General features: G+C 41.5%; 1 protein-coding gene across 2 annotated transcripts in view; it reads right to left on the reverse strand.

Moving 5' to 3' along the window:
- Positions 1-11,607: 11,607 nt before the first annotated feature.
- The window catches only part of phf19 (PHD finger protein 19), a 127,540-nt gene continuing 117,335 nt past the window's right edge, over positions 11,608-21,812 (reverse strand). For both annotated transcript variants that reach the window (XM_060932351.1, XM_060932352.1), the window contains one exon: positions 11,608-13,839. In XM_060932351.1, the coding sequence (XP_060788334.1) occupies positions 13,506-13,839 (334 nt within the window). In that variant the 3' untranslated portion in view covers positions 11,608-13,505. The remainder of the gene's footprint in view (positions 13,840-21,812) is intronic.

Below are 21,812 nucleotides of genomic sequence, written 5' to 3' on the forward strand. Positions count from 1 at the left end.
CAAAGGGGATGTTGCGCGGATGTATATCGGATGCAGACCGTTCACTGCGCATGCGGGGGGTATGAATTGCATCTGCTCCGCGGATATAAAGGGATGCAGCACGCACGCCGTCAGCATAAAGTGGAAAGACCTGCTGGCGGCTACATCGATACATCTCTACTACTAGATGATTTTCTCCCCCTTTTTATACAAAATATCGATTGTCCGCTAGGTGTCCTTCTACATACTCTAGACATACTCCAGACATCCTAAATATACGAGATACATCCCAGATATAAACGCTTTGTCCGTTTTGAATACTTTATATACGAGATGCATACGCTTACATCCGTTCTATTTCCGTGCTACTAACGATGAATAGACGTTTCATGTACCTTATCTTTCCTCCCTCTTTCCGTTTTCAGCTGCAGCAGATGTGAGTTGCGAGGATGCCCAGAGGATGCAGAGAGGATACAGCAGACGTTTAACGGATGACGACGGACATAGAACGTTTGTTGCTCGTATATGTCGCGGATTTACATCGTACACGGCGGAAAGTTCATCCGTTCTAAAAGTTTTGTGCAGCTCAAAACTTTTTGCGCGGATGAAATCACAGTGGACGGATGCTCGATGGATAGAGCGTATGAAGCACGTATGCAATGAGTACACAACGGATGCATAGCGTTTTCCAACGGATGGCCAAGATTTTTTTACGTTTTACATCCTCTTTGCATCCGTAAGTGCAGTGGGACCGGGCCTTAAGACACTTTTACTGACCATCGAGTACCCAGATGTATCGTGCTCTATCTGGTTTGGCTGCCAAAGAATCAAGTCCGACCTTGGACGAAACAGAGCCCATGTTCCGAGTGGGTGCCCAGTCTGGATTGTTTCTGTCGTATAATTTTTCTGGCACTCCTAGAAGCAAAATGGTAATACACGAGCTAAAATAATAACAGAGTGAACCACGACAAGAGAACACTCATTTTATAGCAAAATTCTAGCAACACGAAATAAAATTCTTCCATATCATCGAGAAAGCTTTTGAATCTCACCAGAGATAAAATTATTACTGCAAATACGAGCTGCTTTGGTTTTAGCCACCGTTAGATCAGCCCTGCTCGGCTCATCTCCTCTCCGTACTAAGCCTCAGAGCTTCCTCGCCCCCTTTCCAAATCACTAAAAAATCAGAACGTGCCACGGTCACGAGTACTGTTGTGACCACAACCGCATACAGCACAAAGATATGGCAGAGCTAAAAGAACGCTTAATAGTGAAAAAACAGACTTGCGCACCCATGACTGTTTTGTATGGAATGTCGCTTGATCCCGCGTTTGTATCTCCTTCAACATGGCCGACATGGTTGTAAATGTTATGATAAAGCTCTCACATATGATTACGAGTTAAACTTGTTATTCCCAGGCTTCTGAGCAAAATTGGATGTGCTCTCTTTAGAGAGAGGCCATACTGTCTATCCCGTGTCAGTGACACTAGCCAATCATGTGCATCTGTGAGCTCATGGATGCAAAAGAGGGTAGAAAGCACTTTCCTCTGAGTAGGTTATGCTGCATGAACAACACTTCAAAAAGCTAGTCATGTGTCTCGGAGAAGCACACGCTACCCTTCAAAGACCCTTGCTGGAGAATCACGTGAAAATTAAATCTTTGCCAATTGAAAAAAAGTGTCTGAACCATAAGGTGTAGTCTAAAACCTATATACACACGTTTCATGTGACGTTCAGGATTTCTATGGTAAGCCTTTGTCCATTTATGTGAAAATTTGAATAAAAAAAAAAAAAAAAAAGACAGATGAAAGCCTCATTAGTGCCTCAAATAAAACCAATAATATAAAAATAAATCAAAACGATACGTAATAAACACTGCTACTGTCCTTAGCAGTACCAATCCAAAACTACAACCCCAATTCCAAAAAAGTTGGGACAAAGTACAAATTGTAAATAAAAATGGAATGCAATAATTTACAAATCTCAAAAACTGATATTGTATTCACAATAGAATATAGACAGTGTTGAAAGTGAGACATTTTGAAATTTCATGCCAAATATTGGCTCATTTGAAATTTCATGACAGCAACACATCTCAAAAGAGTTGGGACAGGGGCAATAAGAGGCTGGAAAAGTTAAAGGTACAAAAAAGGAACAGCTGGAGGAACAAATTGCAACTCATTAGGTCAATTGGCAATAGGTCATTAACATGACTGGGTATAAAAAGAGCATCTTGGAGTGGCAGCGGCTCTCAGAAGTAAAGATGGGAAGAGGATCACCAATCCCCCTAATTCTGCGCCGACAAATAGTGGAGCAATATCAGAAAGGAGTTCGACAGTGTAAAATTGCAAAGAGTTTGAACATATCATCTACAGTGCATATCATCATCAAAAGATTCAGAGAATCTGGAAGAATCTCTGTGCGTAAGGGTCAAGGCCGGAAAACCATACTGGGTGCCCGTGATCTTCGGGCCCTTAGACGGCACTGCATCACATACAGGCATGCTTCTGTATTGGAAATCACAAAATGGACTCTGGAATATTTCCAGAGAACATTATCTGTGAACACAATTCACCGTGCCATCCACCGTTGCCTGCTAAAACTCTATAGTTCAAAGAAGAAGCCGTATCTAAACATGATCCAGAAGCGCAGACGTCTTCTCTGGGCCAAGGCTCATTTAAAATGGACTGTGGCAAAGTGGAAAACTGTTCTGTGGTCAGACGAATCAAAATTTAAAGTTCTTTATGGAAATCAGGGACGCCGTGTCATTCGGACTAAAGAGAAGGACGACTCAAGTTATCAGCGCTCAGTTCAGAAGCCTGCATCTCTGATGGTATGGGGTTGCATTAGTGCGTGTGGCATGGGCAGCTTACACATCTGGAAAGACACCATCAATGCTGAAAGGTATATCCAGGTTCTAGAGCAACATATGCTCCCATCCAGATGACGTCTCTTTCAGGGAAGACCTTGCGTTTTCCAACATGATAATGCCAAACCACATACTGCATCAATTACAGCATCATGGCTGCGTAGAAGAAGGGTCCGGGTACTGAACTGGCCAGCCTGCAGTCCAGATCTTTCACCCATAGAAAACATTTGGCGCATCATAAAACGGAAGATACGACAAAAAAGACCCAAGACAGTTGAGCAACTAGAATCCTACATTAGACAAGAATGGGTTAACATTCCTATCCCTAAACTTGAGCAACTTGTCTCCTCAGTCCCCAGACGTTTACAGACTGTTGTAAAGAGAAAAGGGGATGTCTCACAGTGGTAAACATGGCCTTGTCCCAACTTTTTTGAGATGTGTCGTCATGAAATTTAAAATCATCTAATTTTTCTCTTTAAATGATACATTTTCTCAGTTTAAACATTTGATGTGTCATCTATGTTCTATTCTGAATAAAACATGGAATTTTGAAACTTCCACATCATTGCATTCCGTTTTTATTTACAATTTGTACTTCGTCCCAACTTTTTCGGAATCGGGGTTGTAATACCAGTAAAGTCCCAGGTTAACAACCTGAGTTTTTGAAACTGTAGTCAGTCAAATTATTTAAAGGGGGTGGGAGAGACATGACCCCCCCCAAAAAAAAAAAAATTCCACGATTGTCTCTCTCACCCATTAGTCTTGTTTTATTTATTCATAGCTACATGGCCGGCTAGTGGCCTAGTGGTAGCGTGTCCGCCTCTCGATCGGGAGATCTATTCACAGTTGGGTCATACCAAAGACCATCATAAAAATGGTACCCATTACCATCTGGCAAGGCATGCTGTAATACAGATGCGAGTGGGGAGTTAAACTCTCGTGGTTACCAGAGGACTAGCCCCCTACTGTAACCCTAGCTATGTAATAGGCAAGAGGCCGAGGGCTGTGGAAACGGAGATCGGCACCACCCTATGTGCCACATGGCACAGGAAGGACTTTAACTAACTAATAGCTACATGGCAGAGGAGCAGCATCAGTAAGCTACCAGTTATCACTCTGCCATTCAAACCAAACCATTTGCAACTGGCTTTCACAAAAAAAAAAAAGTGTTTGGTGTATATATTTAAACAAAATGCAACTCAGGGTGCTGTGATGAAATCTAGAAAATAAAGTGCAGAATAAATAACACGCCATCACTTTGTGGTTAAACGCTGACCAAAGATTTTGTTGAGCATGCAAACAATGCACTAGAAGAAAAAGCCTGTCACATGTACACTCAAGGACTGTGAAATTCCTCCTCTGCATTTAACCTATCCGAAGCAGTGAACACAAGTGAGCAATGAGCAGCTACGTCTGCTACGGCACCCGGGGAGCAGTTGGGGGTTCGGTGCCTTGCTCAAGGGCACTTCAGCCATGATTCAGAGGGAGGGGAAAGTGCTGGTCATTTACTCAACTCCCAACACATTTTTCCTGCTGGTCCTGGGAACCAAACCAGCGACCCTTTGGGCCCAAGACTGCTTCTCTAACCATTAGCCTCCCACTACATCAGACATTCATTTATAAAAGGACCTGGTAACTGGCTCGCCATATTTTATTACACTACATTATATTGGTATTTCCGCTTGTGAAATGGGATGCCCAGTAGATTTAGGATTTGTAAGCCCTAGTTACACATTACAATACAGGCATTTAGCAGACGCTCTTATCGTACAACATAGCCAAAGTATCCTGGGGAACAGTTGAGGGTTAGGTGCCTTGCTTGAGGGCACTTCAGCCATTCCTGATGGTCCAAGAAATCAAATCAGTGACCTTTTGGTCCCAAAGCTACTTCTCTAACCATTAGGCCATGGCTTCCTACATGGTTGAGGTATGTATCGATTAAGTCTAAATCTCTGGATTACAAGACAAGTAGTACTACGCATATTCAGTGTTTGATTCACGCACTCACTTCCATGTGGGGTCTGGGTGCTCTTATCCTTATAGAGCTGTCGTTGCTCTGGAGCGCTGATGTCGCGTCTCAGGAGCCACATGGCACACGACTTGGCTCGTCACTCTCCCAACGGTAACCAACTGATCTGTGGACAGGTCAAGTGGTCAGATCAGATATGGCACAGAAACTAGCCATTTATTCAATTTCTCATGGAGAAGATTAGGTTTGCTGAGCTGGTATCTTGAGATCTGCTGCCCCCGAGTGTACAAAAGTATGTTCACATGTTCTGTACACACTACAGGGGCTGACCAGTGTTTAAGGTTCTAACATATCTGGTTCTACTTCTAAGCAATAAGTTGCATGTGCCATTTCTTCTTTAATACTTCATACTAATCATGTCAAGTAAGGGTTCCACCAGGGTCTTGGGACAGAGTTTGTGTCAATTTCTACCCCCTTCTTGACAGGCTAAATAATTCAGAGTTATTCTGGTCTTTCATTGCAGTTTCCAAAAACTGCATTGCTCAGAATTTACGGGCTCATGGGTCGACAGTTTCCCATAGTCAGTCAAGGTGTTCCAGAGTTCCATCATGCTCTTCAAAAACACACTACAGTAGTCCTCCAAAAACACTGGAGCGTCAATGATGGTAGGTGATATTGCCACCCCGCCCTGAGTATTCCTAGGATAGTCTCCAGAAGCAAAGTAATCCTGACCATAATAAAGCGCTTCCATCCATCTTGGCACATCACTACAGTGACGTGGCCGCTCTGACGTCTAGGGAACATTACAGTAGTGGTTTCCTGTTGCCTTCTATTGGATTATGATCGAGGTTCTCTCATCTCAGCCATTCACACTCACACCTACGGTCAGTTTAGAGCCACCAATTAGCCCTCTTTGGGCTGTGGGAGAAACTGGGGCACTGGGAAGAAACCCACACAGAGAACATGTACAGTAAATTCCACACAGAAAGGCCACTGTCAGCCACTGGGTTTGAACCCAAAACCTTCTTGCTGAGAGACGATAGTGCTAACCACTTGCACCACCATGCCGCCAATAAAGCTCTTACTGAAGATAAATGAATTTTGGGGGGGGCGGGACCTCATACCAAACAATGCATAATGATCATGCTCCCCGTCAGTCACCTCCGTGCTCCTCCTCATGAGATCATCATATTACAATGTTCCTAAACAGAGTTGATTACAAATCATGGAAGCGCCAACCTCTGCTTTGTCAAATGGCACCAGCTCACACTTAATCAGTAGGCAAAGTTTCACCTTCCAGTTAACTGGCTCCATCAGCGGCTTCCCACAAGATACCTAGTGCACTGATGAGCCGGTCATATCTGCAAAGCAGAATAATAATGGCACTTATGGTCATGTAAATATAGTCAATAGTCTCATTTTCATCACTCAAAGAAAGACTCATTTGCAGCTGAAGTGTGATCTTGGTATTCTCCAGACTCATTAGAAGTATGGAACTTAGTCCCTAACAGATACAACAGGTTTGTAGGATTCATGTCGAAATGGTGATGTGAAAAACTGCTTGGTGACTGAAAAAATAGTTACTGGAAGACGTACATTATTTTGACAACAGCCAAGTTATTGCCATTCTATTAAAAACGGACTTATGAAAGAAACCACATTCCTATTCGCCAACACTGATAGTCATTGACGTTCAAACTCGACTACGAGAAAACTTGGGTTGAGCTAGTGAAACCACCTGTAGCTATTCAAAACTTCACGTTTATAAGTACTAGGGGCTGTATCAAAATCAGCTTTACACCGTATATTTAACAATTATTCCATGAAATCAAGTCGTACATGAGCTGATCACGCAAATCCATGTACAATCAGTGAGTGGAATAATTGTTTTATTCTATCCACATTCACTGGATTTTGAGAAACTGAACATTTTTATTTTTCGCAAATTCACTAAATAAAAACTTCATACAAAACCAACAAAATCATTTCCGCTTAGCGGACACGTGTAGTAAAATTTGACAAGATTTACATCAACAGTCGATCAATGAACACACATTTTATAGAAAAAATTAAGCTTCAGAATTTTCAAGTAGAGTTGGCTCAGCAAAACACTCCATTTTGTTTTTCGCTACTCACGGTATAAGAGCTGATATACTAGTAGTCGAGTAACCAATCAGAGCGCACAATTGCTCATATCCAGTGAATGTGGATAGAATAAAGACAAATATACTGATCATTACAGGCAAAGCCCAAGCAGATATTCCATAGCATTATACAGAGCCAGGGTTGATTCACTTCAGAACATGATTCAAGCTGTTTATATTATATTAAAAAAAAAAAAAAACCTTCCCCTTTTGAATTGTCAGGTTTAAAAAAGGTTGAGTTCAGACCTACCAATCAACTTTCATCCAGCCCTGGCAGTGACAGCTAGCCACTGTGGTGCGTTGGTTTCTACTTCATCTTGTTGACACTTTTTTTTTTTTAAATACACAAAGAACTTTGGTTATTGTACTGCCTGAGTAAGCCTGAGCCGACAGAGTCAGTGGCAGAACAGCAGGAGTGATCCCTCTCCATGCCAAATCAAACTGACACCTCGCCTGCAGCCATAAAAACTTGTGAAATACAGATTTTTCTGGCCGTCAGGAGAAAGACGGACAGACTCAAAAGCGCACAGCACTTACAGCGCCCCAATCCCATTCGACACCTTAAATTAGATTAATGGATTACAGAAGAAGAGTAGCTTCGGCTTTCCGTTTCCTCATTTCGGTCGTCCGTTGAAACCGAGACACTTGCTCAATTCTGTATAGAACCACTGATTTTATAGAGCTACTGATCCATCCTTAGAAAGTCAATAGTTCTAAATAGAGTTGAGGACTCGAATCAAAGGTTCAGATTCGGATTAGGAGGATGAAGCAAGTCGGGATACAGCCCAGACCAGAAATCATCCAAACACAAAGGCTTTTTTTTTTTTTTTTTTTTACTTTTTCTTCATCTGTATGCAGGTTTAGGTAAACAAATATAAATTCAACATACAACATCGGGACTCAAACCATACCAGAAACTTGGGATACAGCTCATGAAGTTTGATTAGGAGTATGGAGAAGTAATTTGAGATTCAGCCTCCAGCACTGAAGACTTGGATTAGACGTATGGAGCAATTTAGGAAGGATACAGCTTCTGACACCAAAACCAATTTGAGGCAGTCTATGACAGACTTGGATTATGAGTAAGGGACATTTTGGGATACAGCCCATGAAGCTGATCCAAATTGGATTAAGGGTATAGAGACAAAGTCGGTGGTCGCTACCTATTGATGACAGGATTCCAAGTTACATTTCTTGTGTATAGTATAGAAGACAGACGGTGTGTGCTTGTTTATATACTTCTGAGGACCAAACACCCCCACAAGGGATGGTCAAATCTGACAATTTTGACCTTGCGGAGACATTTGGATGGTCCTCACAAGGACATTGCTGTTGTGTTTTTTTTATTTTTATTTAAATAAAGTTTCCGTTTCGTTACTGAGGTTAAGGTTTGGTGCAGGCACAGCATTAATAATTGTGTCAATGGAAGGTCCTCACAAGGATAGTGAGAAACACGTGTGCGCGCACACACCTGATTTTTTTTGTTTTTGGAATGCTACAGATTAGATCTTTACGACTGCCAATGACACTTGGCGCCATCTAGTGTTCACTAAATTTATCACATTAATTTGGTAAATCTTGGGGGGGGGTCAGTGATTCACATCAGATTAGATAGAAAAAGAAAAGTGCAGAAAGGTACTATGAGGAAAAAGACAGGAAATAACGGAAAGGGGAAAATAATAAAGGGGTAAAAAAAATAATCAAAATCAAAGCACCACATTCTGACAAAATGCTTTTTATTGTTTAAAACTGGAGTGAACGGTTCATGAGTGACACACTGATAATTACATATTGCAAAACCTATGTTAAATATCTAACATAAGATGAATATAAGCAGAAAGTATCCTTATGCAGAGCTTAAAGCATGTTACATCACAACACTTATTTATAGGAAACACTGAACTGTTCTCTCACTAGCTTTACTTACAGCCACGTCATGATGTTTGTGGAAGTAGATCAGATCTGGGAAGCTTGTGGGCTGATGCTATTCACAGTTCACTCTGAATGGAAAGCAGACCAATTCCCAAACAGGCAGCATGAAATACAGCTTTAAACAGAGCTTTTGTGGATGGGTTTGGCAGCTACATAGCCACAGCAGCTCTTTACTGGAACTTTAACACAATATAAAGAAAAGGTGTGACTAACAAGATGAAAGCAGGGAAAGAATGGGACCAAAAAAAAAAAAAACCCTTCAGAATCAGCAGCTGAACTATCAAGCATTAGTTCAAATGTGATGAGCTACGATGTTAAAGTTCTGGATTATGATTTGTATTATTCTTGAACTGTCACTGAATGTGTGTAAATTTGCATAAAAATGTTTGCACTTGGGGAAATATTGCCATAAAACGTTTTATATATAAAAAAAGAAATCAATAAGATGCACAAAGTAAGTGCTTTGTATAAAAGTTTTTCTCCCCTCTTCTGATTTCTTCAATTATAAAATATATGACAAATCAGTTAAGCAATAACAGTTGCATAGCTGAGAAAATGGGTTAATAGTGCAATACAATAAAGGGGGCTAAACATTTGTCCAATTATATACAGGTAAATAATAAAGTACATTTCTTTTAACACTGTTTATTTAAAAAAAAAAAAAAAACCTAATAAATGTCAAATAAACTCGGCACATAATATACACTTGATTTTAAACTAGTTTAACATTTCCGGTCAAGTGAAACTTGGACATATTAAAAGATTAGGGCTCGGATACACATTTATATTGAAGCTATCTATAAGGAAGAAAGTCTTTGGAAGGGATGAGACATACCAGGATACACTTTTCAAGTTTGCAACATGTAAATGAATATATAGGCGTACTAACGGGTAAAGATTTCTACTGCAAACGGATATGTACACGGACTACACTTTAAGGGCGTTAACAGGCAAGTTTATTCTTTCGAGGTCACAGTGTTAATTTAGCGCGTTTTCTGTTCACACGCTCGGCTTGATCAGACATTTAGTCCGTCATTGTAGCTGAAGATTTCTAGCCAGCTTTAAATAGAAGAGATGCTCATTAGATTCGTGATTGAAGTCTGATTCATGAACAATAATGATGGGAAAATGCACTTCACTTCACAGAAACCCACCCAGCTCTTCAAAAGTAAAACCAGTATGAAATCTATAAAAAAAAAAAAAAAAAAAGTTTTGTAAATTAATATTGACTTGCTGAAATAAGTGCCGCATGGCTGAAAATGGAATTAAATGCACTGTACATTCTCCCGTCATTATTGCTTGCCAACACAATTCTTAACCATGTATTGAAAGGAAAGTTCAGTACTCAAAAACAAAAGGGTGATCTCTGGCCTTTTCACAGCACTCTACATGGCTGCTTCCGAATTATTCAGATTTGTGCAGTGGATGAAAATCTACTGACAGATGGTAGAAGTGTGTGCGCGCGCACCCATGCTTCTTGTAAACACGTTCGGTTTTCATGTAGGGTGTGCGCATGGCGACTGAGTGGGCTGTGCTCCATGCTGAAGAGATGGCACTACCTTTCACGGGAGCCATTTATGTGTTCGTTCCAAGCTGAAGTGATGAAGTGGCAAAGCGTTCTTCGAAACATTTTTTTCATGAAATGAACAACCAATGGCACTTTTGAGCCCTAAATCTGGATCTTTCAGAGTGTTTCAAGTGAAGGGTGGAGCCATCAGAGGGAGTGGGCCAGAGTCCTGTTCAGAATCGACCACATCCTTATACCACCAGTCAAAAGTTTGGACACGCCTAATTCAATATTTTTTCTTTATTTTTATTAATATAAAAAAAAAAAAAAAACCTTCATGTCTTAAAATAATGGTAATTTCTCGTTACTTAGTTGAACGGTTCAGGACATATGCATTACTACAGTTGCAGAATAGAGCTATTTATTATTATACATACAGGACACTTTCAAATGGAATAAAAACATATATTCTACTCCTTTCTAACAGGTTTCATTCATTTGGTTTGACAGCATGCAATATTGTTAGCATATCGCTTATCCTACATGTACTACACCACTCTACTCAATGGAGAATAAGCGTGCAATATTGCACGTTGTCAAGACATGTCACACGCCGGAGTGAGAATATCCAGTGAGAAACTTTTCTGCTGCGCATACACAACCATTTCTGTGTTCGCCAGGAAAGAGAAAGACGCGTCGAACACCCAAAAGGCTACCAAAACTTCATTACATATTCTTCATAAGCCGTGGCAAACTATTACACAGCTCAGCCAAACGCACCAAAAAAGCAACAGGATTTTGCAAGGGATTAGCAGCAAGTCGCTCTGTTGATTTTAAAGAACTAAGTAAATTACAGAGGGAAATGAATACTCAAGTCCGAGTGAAAAATACTGTAATGAGCGTGCAGTGTAGAAGAGGAGTCTGGAGACAGAAATCATCTTGGTCGTTAGCCTGTGCTACTTGCTCTCGATAGCACTGGCTTGGATGCTTTATTAGCAATCGCTAACACCACTGATGAACGCTACACCGGCTGGAAGGTGACTTCACTGCTGTGCTGATGGCGCCGACTCGCGGGTAAGCAAGCGCTGGCCTTTGAGAATGCAGATTTGAAGAGTGTGTATGTATTATAATAATAGCTGGCGTTGAGTGGTATATCAGATATATTCCATTCAGCTAACAATTCATTCAACATTATGCTAGCTGAATGGAATATAACGCCAGTCAATATTACATTATTTTTATATATATATATATATATATATATATATATATATATATATATATAAACAAACACTTTTCCTTGGCTGAAACTGAGATTGAAGTTGATCACTTCAAGCTTCTTGGTGTAACCATCTCTTCCAACCTTACTTGGAATTCCCATATCAATGACATGCACTAAAGCCAGCAAACTGCTGTATGCTTTGCGTATCCTGAAACGCTCTGGCGCCCCACCAAAAGATCTGGTAACCGTCTACTGTGCATTCATTCGTCCTGTTCTTGAGTACGCCTGCCAGGTTTGGCACTTTGCTCTGCCACAATTTCTTGCTGAAGAACTAGAATCCATTCAACGTCGAGCACTAAAGATCGCTCTACCAAGCTTATCTTACAGTGATGCTCTCTGCCATACTACATGTTATCCACCCTCAGCCAACGAAGACTGGCTCAATGCCAGAGACTCTATAAAGAAGTCACTCTTCAAGGATCTAACAAACTGAGGGATCTGTTATCGGATACAAAAAAAAAAAAAAAAAAAAAAAAATTCATACCATCTCCGGAACCCACGCAACTATCAGACGTTCAAGTGCAGGACTAAGCGATTTCAAAGTAGCTTTGTACCTAGCTGTGTTAAGATATGGGATAATGATTTATAGGACGTGATATTTTGATTATTATATTTTTATAGAGTAACAATGATTTTTAATTGTATATTTGTAAATATCTATTTTTCAAACACATGGTTTGCAATTGATATTAATAAAATCATTATATTGAACTATTTACTGTTTGATCTCAGACATTAAGACAAGAAACGCGTCCACTAACTTTTGACGAGGCACCCGTTAACTGAAAAGCATTCCAGGTGACGAACTCCTGAAGCTGGTTAAGATAATACCAAGTGTGTCCAAAGCATCAAGGTAAACGCTGGCTACGTTGAAGAATCTAAAATATGAAACTTTTTTTTTTGTTTCCCACATAATTCCATACATGTTCCAGATGCCATTCCACAGTTTTGATATCTTCAGTATCATTCTACAATGCAGAAAAACCGATGAATGAGTAGGGGTGTACAAACTTTTGACTGGAACTCCAAGTTAATTTCACGTACAGAACGAGCACGCACCATGTCCCCCCCCCCCACAGTTCATTCTGCATCAAACCAGTTGATAGAAATGATTGTTGCACGTGGGTGGGGTTAAAAATGTTAACGCCGTCATCCATGAGAAGGCAAACTGCCATCATGTTGCCCGCTATTTGGACTGATGATGGTTTAACACCCTTGAGGGTCAACATTTTGGTCATGGCATTATATTACATCGTTATATCTCACTGACCTTAAATGGAAAGTAAACCAGTCTACAAGTGCAACAACTGAAAGAAGAAAAAAAAAAAAAAAACACGTTATTGAGTACAATGTTAATGGGCTGAATCAGACAAGTGGGTTTTGTGCTGTTTATAGTGCCCTGTCAACAAGACACTGTGTTCTATTTTTTTTGTCACACACTTCATTACCCAACATGGGGTAAGTGCACAACCTGTATGTGTTCCCATATACATTTCTAAGATCCTTTAGAAAACTATAATTGCACTAGAAAACTAGAATTCTGGATCTTGATCGTTTAGATGTCTGTGTAATGTAAAAAGTAGAAAGAAGAAGAAGAAAAAAAAAAAAAGATAAACTACTTTAAGCAAATGTGACATTCTATAACTGTTTGCTCGAGTGTTCTTCAATCCCAACCCTGGCAGATCACAGTACTCCAAACGCATCATCCATGACCTCACTAACTATGATCTGAATGACCGTATTATGTGAGTCCCCAAGCCTGGAAGTGAAGAACCCCATCTTGAACCTCATCTCCATTCTCATGCCCTCAAATAAGTGACCCTTAGTAAGGCGTGGTGCCCTCCCATTCCACCAGGTACTGCACCTTGCCCTCTGGCGTGACCCTGCGTGCCAGAACCTGATACTTTTCGCCACATGTGAGGCGCCCTGCTGCGCCAAAGTAACTGGTTATAGAAGACTTGAGGTGTGAGAGGGACGTGTCATCTTCGCTCAGGCTTTCAAAGGTGTGGCTGTCGATGGCACCGCCCATTACGTCCCCGGACTCGGCCACTGGCGTACCCACTGGACTCAGCTCGCTCTCCATCACCTCCCGCTTACTGGCCAGAGCACTGTAGTTGGATGAAGGAAGCTTCCTCTTCCGGCTGCCCACGTTCTTCCTGTCCACATGGAGGTGCGAATGGATTAGTTCAAAGATAAATTATACTACAAAAATCACACAGGATATTACAAGGTGAACTGAAGTCAAATTATCATCAAAATTCTATTTCTCATTTTATTAAATGTAGGAATGCATTTTTGATCGCTATTTTGCCGCTGCTATAGCAAGTTATGAGTGTGTGAAATATGCTCTAATACATCAGTCCATATGTCAAAGCGATGACCGTAAACGAGATTCGTTGAGACCTGTGCGAGACATCGTAGGACGGAAGTAAAACGTACAGCAGAAATCAAAGTGACCAACATCTGCCAACGTTGTCAAAAGACACACTGACGTAATCAAGCTGGGAGTTTTGTTTGTTTTGATAGCAATCAGGAAAATTTGAAAAAAAAAGTAGGCAGTAATCGTCATTTAAACTTGTTTTTGTGCAATACTTCGTTTGGGAAACAGTTTTCAAAATGGCGGCACCGACACCTGGCTGATACGTCGCGTTTCGAAGTCTCACACAAGTCTTGTGAAGATCGCGCGGATAAGCGACGCCTGCCGTGGACCAAACGCACCAAATTCAACACGGCTAAAAACCGAACAGGCCGATAAGTATAATATTTAATTGCAATTAGTTGCTAATACGAGTCACGATATAAGGTTACTAAAACTGAAAACGTAATTGAATAACACGTTAATTAAGAAATAAAGCAAGTTTAAAAATGACTTCAGTTCTCCTTTAAAACACTACAGCACTGTTCACTCTAATCGATAATATAATGCAAATTATTTCTAGCATACAGTACTGTGCAAAAGTCTTAGGTACCATATTTTTTTTTCCATACAAACTATCCATTTCTAGCCTGGCAAGCCAGACTAAATGTGAATATTTAGTCTGGCCTCGATCCGTAGACATTTCCGACGGGTGTGGGAGGAACAAACCGCTGTCTTTCAAACTGTGTGTGTATAGGCCAACGCTCTGACCAATCAGCGCAACAGTGACTGTGACATAGTCAGAGCAACAGAAAGCAGTGGGGGAGGCCTTGAAATAATTAATTTTTCAAAATGCGTATTGATTAATAAACAGATTCTAGATATTAAGAAGTTTGGAGATAATGACCACAAGTTTGGAGTCTGTACCACATACTTAACACACTTTTTTTCAAGTGTTTTTCAAGGGTTTGCTTAAACTGTTTTTGAGAGTTTTTATTTAGTGGTGTTTGGTGAAATAATTTCCCTTAAATTTAAAATAACGGGAAAATAAGAAACAATCAAAAAGTAATGTTTCAAAGCTGTTTATTAATTCTTCGTACTGCACAAACTAGCCCCATCCTTTTGGCTACGAGCGGAGCCAGCTGGTAGATCAGACTTTTGCCATAGCCGGTCGGCAAAACAGCGAAAACGTCCTTCTTGAAAAGGAATGAGCGGAGAGCCTCTTCCTGCTCATGTTTCAACGAAAACTCCAAGTCTAATTCTTCTAAAACTGATTCCAAAGCGGAGTCAAACGCGCGCTGTTCACTAGCCGTAGCCATCTTTCCTGTTGTGCTTTCTCCAGCGTCGCGCAGCTTTGTCGTCACTCCTGCAAAAGCCCGCCCAAAGAATCCAAACAAAAACCTTGCGTTGTGATTGGCGGGCACGATTTGATGCCCGGGGTGTTTTTGGTTATATGGTGCGAGGCTAGACCCACTCGCTAGGCAAAAATATTTTTGGCCGCTAGGCGGGTGGGTCTAGTTTACTAGGCTAATCCATTTCCATTTTATGACTTCTACATTATGAAGTCAGTACAAAAACATTTGAGTCCAAATGTTCATTTTCCAGCACAAAATTAAATGCTACAGAAAGGGGAAAAAAAAGCTTGTATCTGAGCAGCATATTACACAAGACAGAACATTTCAGATTAAAAAAAGAAAACATAATGAAAGCTGCTGGGTTTGGGTGCAAAATTAAGAATCAAGTGTGAAAGTGGCCAGAAGAACTGTGGCTGGTTCTGCAAGATGCTCAGTAAAACCTACAGCTCATTTCCTCATCAAACTGCACTCGCTGTTTTTTTTTTTTTAAAGCAAAGGGTCATCTCACACCAAATACTGACTTTCATTTATTATGGCTTACTGTGTACTGTTTATAGTATTTTTTTTTAATGTTGAAACATTTCATTATTTTTTTTTTTTTTTTAAGTATTTTTGGTCGACAGCATTTCTTTACATGTGCCTAAGACTTTTTTTTTTTCCACATTCCTGTATAAATGAGCCAATTTCCAAGAAACCGCGAACTTCCTTTCCCATTATTTTAAACGGGTAAAATTAGAAAGAGGAAGGAAAAAAATGAAGCAGTTCAACTCTTTCCACTCCCCTAATAGCTTTTCCTCAAGTGTTTTTTTTTGTCTCATCCCTTTCTTAACAGCTTGCACCAACTTTGTATCCATTTTGCAGGATTCATGGGATATTTATCATGATGAAAATGCAAAAGCACAGCTCCTGAGTGGCAACACAAGAAGGTTGTTCCCTATTGCTGGGAGATCCCTACTTTGAATCCTGATGATGCAAATCCAAAAGGAGCAAAACTGTGTGCGCTGTTTGGATGGGAGGAATGTCATACTCACCCTCCCCTGTCAATCACAGAGCACCAAGCATGAGGGTGTCTAAGCTCTTGCGAACGAAAGAGGGCAGATTGTGTTACACTGCCCTGTGATGCAGCATGAGCAGCAGCTCGAATATGTGCACTTGGCTGACTTCACGTGTCTCAGAGGAAGCAAAATGTCAGCCTTCACCCTCCATGGTTGATTGCCGTTACATGACAGGAGAGCGCTGGCTTTGGGGTGGGAATTGGCAGATAACCAAATTTGAAAGAAAAAAAATAAAAAAACAAAACCCTGCACTCATGCTAAACTAGCAGACTCTGGACCGTCCAGTCCAGTCAACGAGCATGACCGTTCATTATTATTCGGTGGCATTCAATTTTTGCAAGCATAGTCCAACAAACAAGGGACAGTCCAGTCAGACTCAAGAGGCAAGAGTTAAATTAGGCAAAGTGCAATTTGTCAAACATTTACAGAAGTTAAATTAGAAAAAAAAAAGCGCTCTAAATTTGTATTAATCCTTTTAGGGATTAGAATACTTTTTCAGCGAGAACAATTTGTAGTAATGCATTACCAATGCTCAGTGCGGCTGAAAGTAAACACAGTAAGTGCCTCATCTTCTGCCTAATGGTGCTTGCACAAACTGAGCACACGTAACACCAATTACCTCCAAGAAAGTTCGATAAGTACATGGGAAAAAGCACATCAGATGCCATGAACAGAAATGAAGTGGAAAGCATTGAAGCATTCCTTTAACACGCGCAACACAGAGTCCGAATTCAGCTCCCGACCAAAACCTAAACGACTACCATCATCTGCCACTAGATGTATGTCTTGTTCAGTGAAACACATTTAATTTCTGTTCTTGGAGCGAGCGCCTGGCTCTGTGGGCGCCTTTCACCATTTAAAAGGTCACGCTACAGACGGACATCCCGCTATTCTTTTTTTTTTCCCCCTCCTGCTCTACTTAAGCTTTCAGAGAGTTTACTATTCTGCATAATATGGCTGCAGGCTGAGATAACGGCGTCGAGGGTTACGCACAGCAAGGCTTTAAACCCACACACTGTGGCACTCCATTTGAGGATGATTAGAGCTGCTAAAACAGGAACTAGAGGCTGCAGTCTGAGCAGATGAAAGCAGGCGCATGGGAAGCAGATACTCGTAAGTGGTGCGTTTGATCCATCCCACAGTGCGCACCCACAGCAGGGGACATCCTCAGGATTCCAGAGCCGGCATCGACCCACGTGTTTTCAGGCGTGCACATCCTATCTAAACACGCTGAGCGCCGAGTGACTGCTAATGAGCAGAACACATCCAAAAATAAATAAGATTTTGGGGTGGGGGTCATTCATACATCTTGGCAGGGATGAAGACTATCTATTCTCTCATTCGCCTTCACACAATTTTTTAAATGTAATATTTATGTAGTAGATCTGACTTCAAAAGAAAGGATAATAAAACCCATTTCCTGACTGCACCCTGAACTGACCCAGGGGGACGCGGAGCATCACAGCTGGGAATTAGATGCTCTTGAGATGCCAAGAATAAACTGCACCACTGAAAAAGGGAACCTCCCCCCAAACAAGTTCCTTCACAGAATATCTATACTACCCCAAAACGTCACATTTCAAAACTCTCACTGGAAATAAAGGTCACAACAGCATAAGAATCAAATTACGGTAAGGACAGAGCACAAATTACTTTTTTTTTTTAAAAAACACCACTTAAACTCCTGCCTTCTGCTCAGTCAGACAGGATTGATTGGACAGTAGTTCCAGCTGCAGTACAAATCCCAGATTTAGATCAATGCTCTCATTCTAGGCACTGGTACAGTGGACACTCCATATAAACCATCCAGCCATCCATTATCTGTAGCCGCTTTATCCTGTTCTACAAGGTCGCAGGCAAGCTGGAGCCTATCCCAGCTGACTACGGGTGAAAGGCGGGGTACACCCTGGACAAGTCGCCAGGTCATCACAGGGCTGACACATAGACACAGACAACCATTCACACTCACATTCACACCTACGGTCAATTTAGAGTCACCAGTTAACCTAACCTGCATGTCTTTGGACTGTGGGGGAAACCGGAGCACCCGGAGGAAACCCACGCGGACACGGGGAGAACATGCAAACGCCGCACAGAAAGGCCCTCGCCGGCCACGGGGCTCGAACCCGGACCTTCTTGCTGTGAGGCAACAGCGCTAACCACTACACCATCATATCATCTCTAGCCACTTTATCCTGTTCTACAGGGTCGCAGGCAAGCTGGAGCCTATCCCAGCTGACAATGGGCGAAAGGCGGGGTACACCCTGGACAAGTCGCCAGGTCATCACAGGGTTGACACAGACAACCATTCACATTCACACCTACGGTCAATTTAGTCACCAGTTAACCTAACCTGCATGTCTTTGGACTGTGGGGGAAACCGGAGCACCCGGAGGAAACCCACGCGGACACGGGGAGAACATGCAAACTCCACACAGAAAGGCCCTCGCCGGCCACGGGGCTCAAACCCAGGACCTTCTTGCTGTGAGGCGACAGCGCTAACCACTACATCACCATGCCGCCCTTATATAAACCAATTTAAAAAAAAAAAAATACTATGGTGTTTATTTACCATTTTTGATGAAGACTCAAGGGTCAGTAAAGCTTAAGACTTCCAAGAAAGAAAAGTCTCCAGGATGGAGGGCTTTTTTTTTTATTTTTATTTCTCAACATGACGGGTCAATTGGAAGAAATTGAGGCTGATGAGGTAAAATCAAATGTTTATAGCTACTATAATGAACATAAATTAACTTGTTTTACATACACTCCATGACCGAAACAGCCGCGACACGACAGGACCTTTTTAGGGTGGCACAGTGGTGAGCACTGTCGCCTCACAGCAACAAGGTTCTGGGTTCGAGCCCAGCAACCAAAGGGGCCTTTCTGTGTGGAGTTTGCATGTTCGCCCCGTGTCTGCGTGGGTTTCCTCCGGGTGCTCCGGTTTCCCCCCACCAAAGACATGCAGGTTAGGTTAACATGGGCCTTGCACTGAAGTGCCCTTGAGCGAGGCACCTAACCCCCGACTGCTCCCTGGGCGCTGTAGCATAGCTGCCCGCTGCTCTGGGTATGCATGTGCGCTCATTGCTCACTAGTGTGTTCACTCCTTCAGATGGGTTAAATGCAGAGTTAAATTTCACAGTGTGCTTAAGTGTACGTGTGACAAATAAAGGCTTCTTGACTTGAAATGCGCAACGTGCAAGAATTAGTTCAAAATTTTTCACATTGTTGATCATTTTGAAACTTCTGACGCTGTCAAAGACGTCCATGTATTGTGTTGCAGAGATCTCTATTGATGTTAGCATGCTAACCAGCTAGCCCCGAGACAGGATGGACCTTCTGTTTGTCTTGTAATACCACTTTATACCTCAAGAGGTGATGAGTCACTGTAGCGTCCAGTTCAACATGAGTCTAAGAATGCCCATGACATCACTGTACACGCAAAAAAAAAAAAAAAGCAAGCCCCACCCCACCAGTTACATACACAGTAGCCTCGGAGCAATCGTTTTACAGACAAAGCTAAGGAAAACGGAAGCAAATGCATCGCTGCAATTCATCAAAACAACTGGAATCCACGCACCAAAGCGCAAATTTGCAGTTACCATTTTTTGTGCTGGCATGTTGCATTTCTGAAGAGCAACAAAAGGAACCTTACCATGGAAACTGTACTGCAATTCCAAGCAACACTATTTGGACAAAGCACGCACAAAAACAGCCAAAGACTAGATTACAGACCCTCCACTCACACACCCGGATGGACATACACTACGTTCAGACTGCAACCTGAAACGACCCATATCCGATTTGTTGTGAAATCTGATTTTTTTGTTAGGCCGTTCACATTACCAATTATATGAGACTTGTATGCAATCTCCAATATGAACGGAAAACGACCCAAAAGTGTCCCGCATGCGCAAATTGACATGTAATAAGCACATCTACATAATACGTAAACAAAAAAAAAAGCGCCATTGTTGTTGTTTTCCACCAAAGAGGCGGGATTAGCCAACACAGAATAGTGACGTTTGTCTCTTATTGATGACGTGTAGGTCGCATGAATGCGACCTGTCCGGTCAGACTGCAGTCGCATGTGAAAATAACGGATATGCATCGGAATTAGGACCACATATCCAAGCGGCCTGGGTCGCATGTGAAAAAAATCGGATCGTGTCGTTCAGATTGTCAATAACAAATCGGATACAGGTCGCATATGGGCAAAAAAATCGGATATGGGTCGTTTCAGGGTGCAGTCTGAACATAATCATATATAGCAGTGGTCTCTTGGCCGGCTCTCAAGAGTTTCAGCAGTTTGGTTGAATTTTATATATTCTTGTCCTGCTGTTAGGCCGTAATTGGCTTTATTAAGAACTGATGACTAAAGTTAGACTGTATGAACTCCGTAGCAGATCAGCTAAGTAGTGTCACACAACATTCAGTAAATGATTCTATAAACGTGTGGTGATGTGTTTTTTTTTTTTTTTTTGGGGGGGGGGGGGAACGGGGGGGACCTGTGCATTTCCTTGTTTCTTATGATGGAGATGGACACCCCAACTTTCTTGCGATAGACCGCCCCCTATTTGTTTGAAATGTGGCATATGAATTCGCCAAGTGGCCAATTCTTTCTCACTGCTCCTTTCATAAATACAAAAGGCTTTGCATGAAAGGGGAACTGAAGTCATTTTTAAACTTGCTTTGTTTCTTAACGTGTTGTTTAATTACGTTTTCGGTTTTAGTAACCTTATATCGTGACTCGTATCCGCAACTAATTGCAATTAAATATTATACTTACCGGCCTGTTCAGTTTTTAGCCATGTTGAATTTAGTTCGTTTGGTCCACGGTAGGCGCTGCTTATCCGCGCGATCTTCACGAGACTTGTGCGAGACTTCGAAACGTCAAGCGTCAGCGCCACCATTTTGAAAACTTCAAACAAAATATTGCACAAAAACGAGTTTAAAATGACTATTACTGCCTACTTTTTTCACACTTTCCTGATTGCTATCAAAAAACTTCCGGCTTGATTACATCAGCGTTCAAAAGAGGGCGCGGGTGTCTTTTGACGACGTTGGCAGATGTTGGTCACTTTCCCTGTGTCTGAAATCACTTCATACTCACTATATAGGGCACTATATAGAGAGGACGCCATTTTGTAGTGCTGTCTGAAACCTTAGTAAGGATTATTTTACACCCTATATAGTGCACTCAAAGTATCCCACAATGCATCACGAGAAGTGGTGTATAACGATGGTCACTAACCAAAACAATATATCCCATCATGCATTGCGGTCACACTGAAAGAAATCAAATTAAAAAAGTCTCAAATTTGATTTAATAAAAGGCAGCAGCAAAGAAGAAAGTATTCAGCCTT

Source organism: Neoarius graeffei, chromosome 10 (genome assembly GCF_027579695.1).
Source record: "Neoarius graeffei isolate fNeoGra1 chromosome 10, fNeoGra1.pri, whole genome shotgun sequence".
NCBI lineage: Eukaryota > Metazoa > Chordata > Actinopteri > Siluriformes > Ariidae > Neoarius > Neoarius graeffei.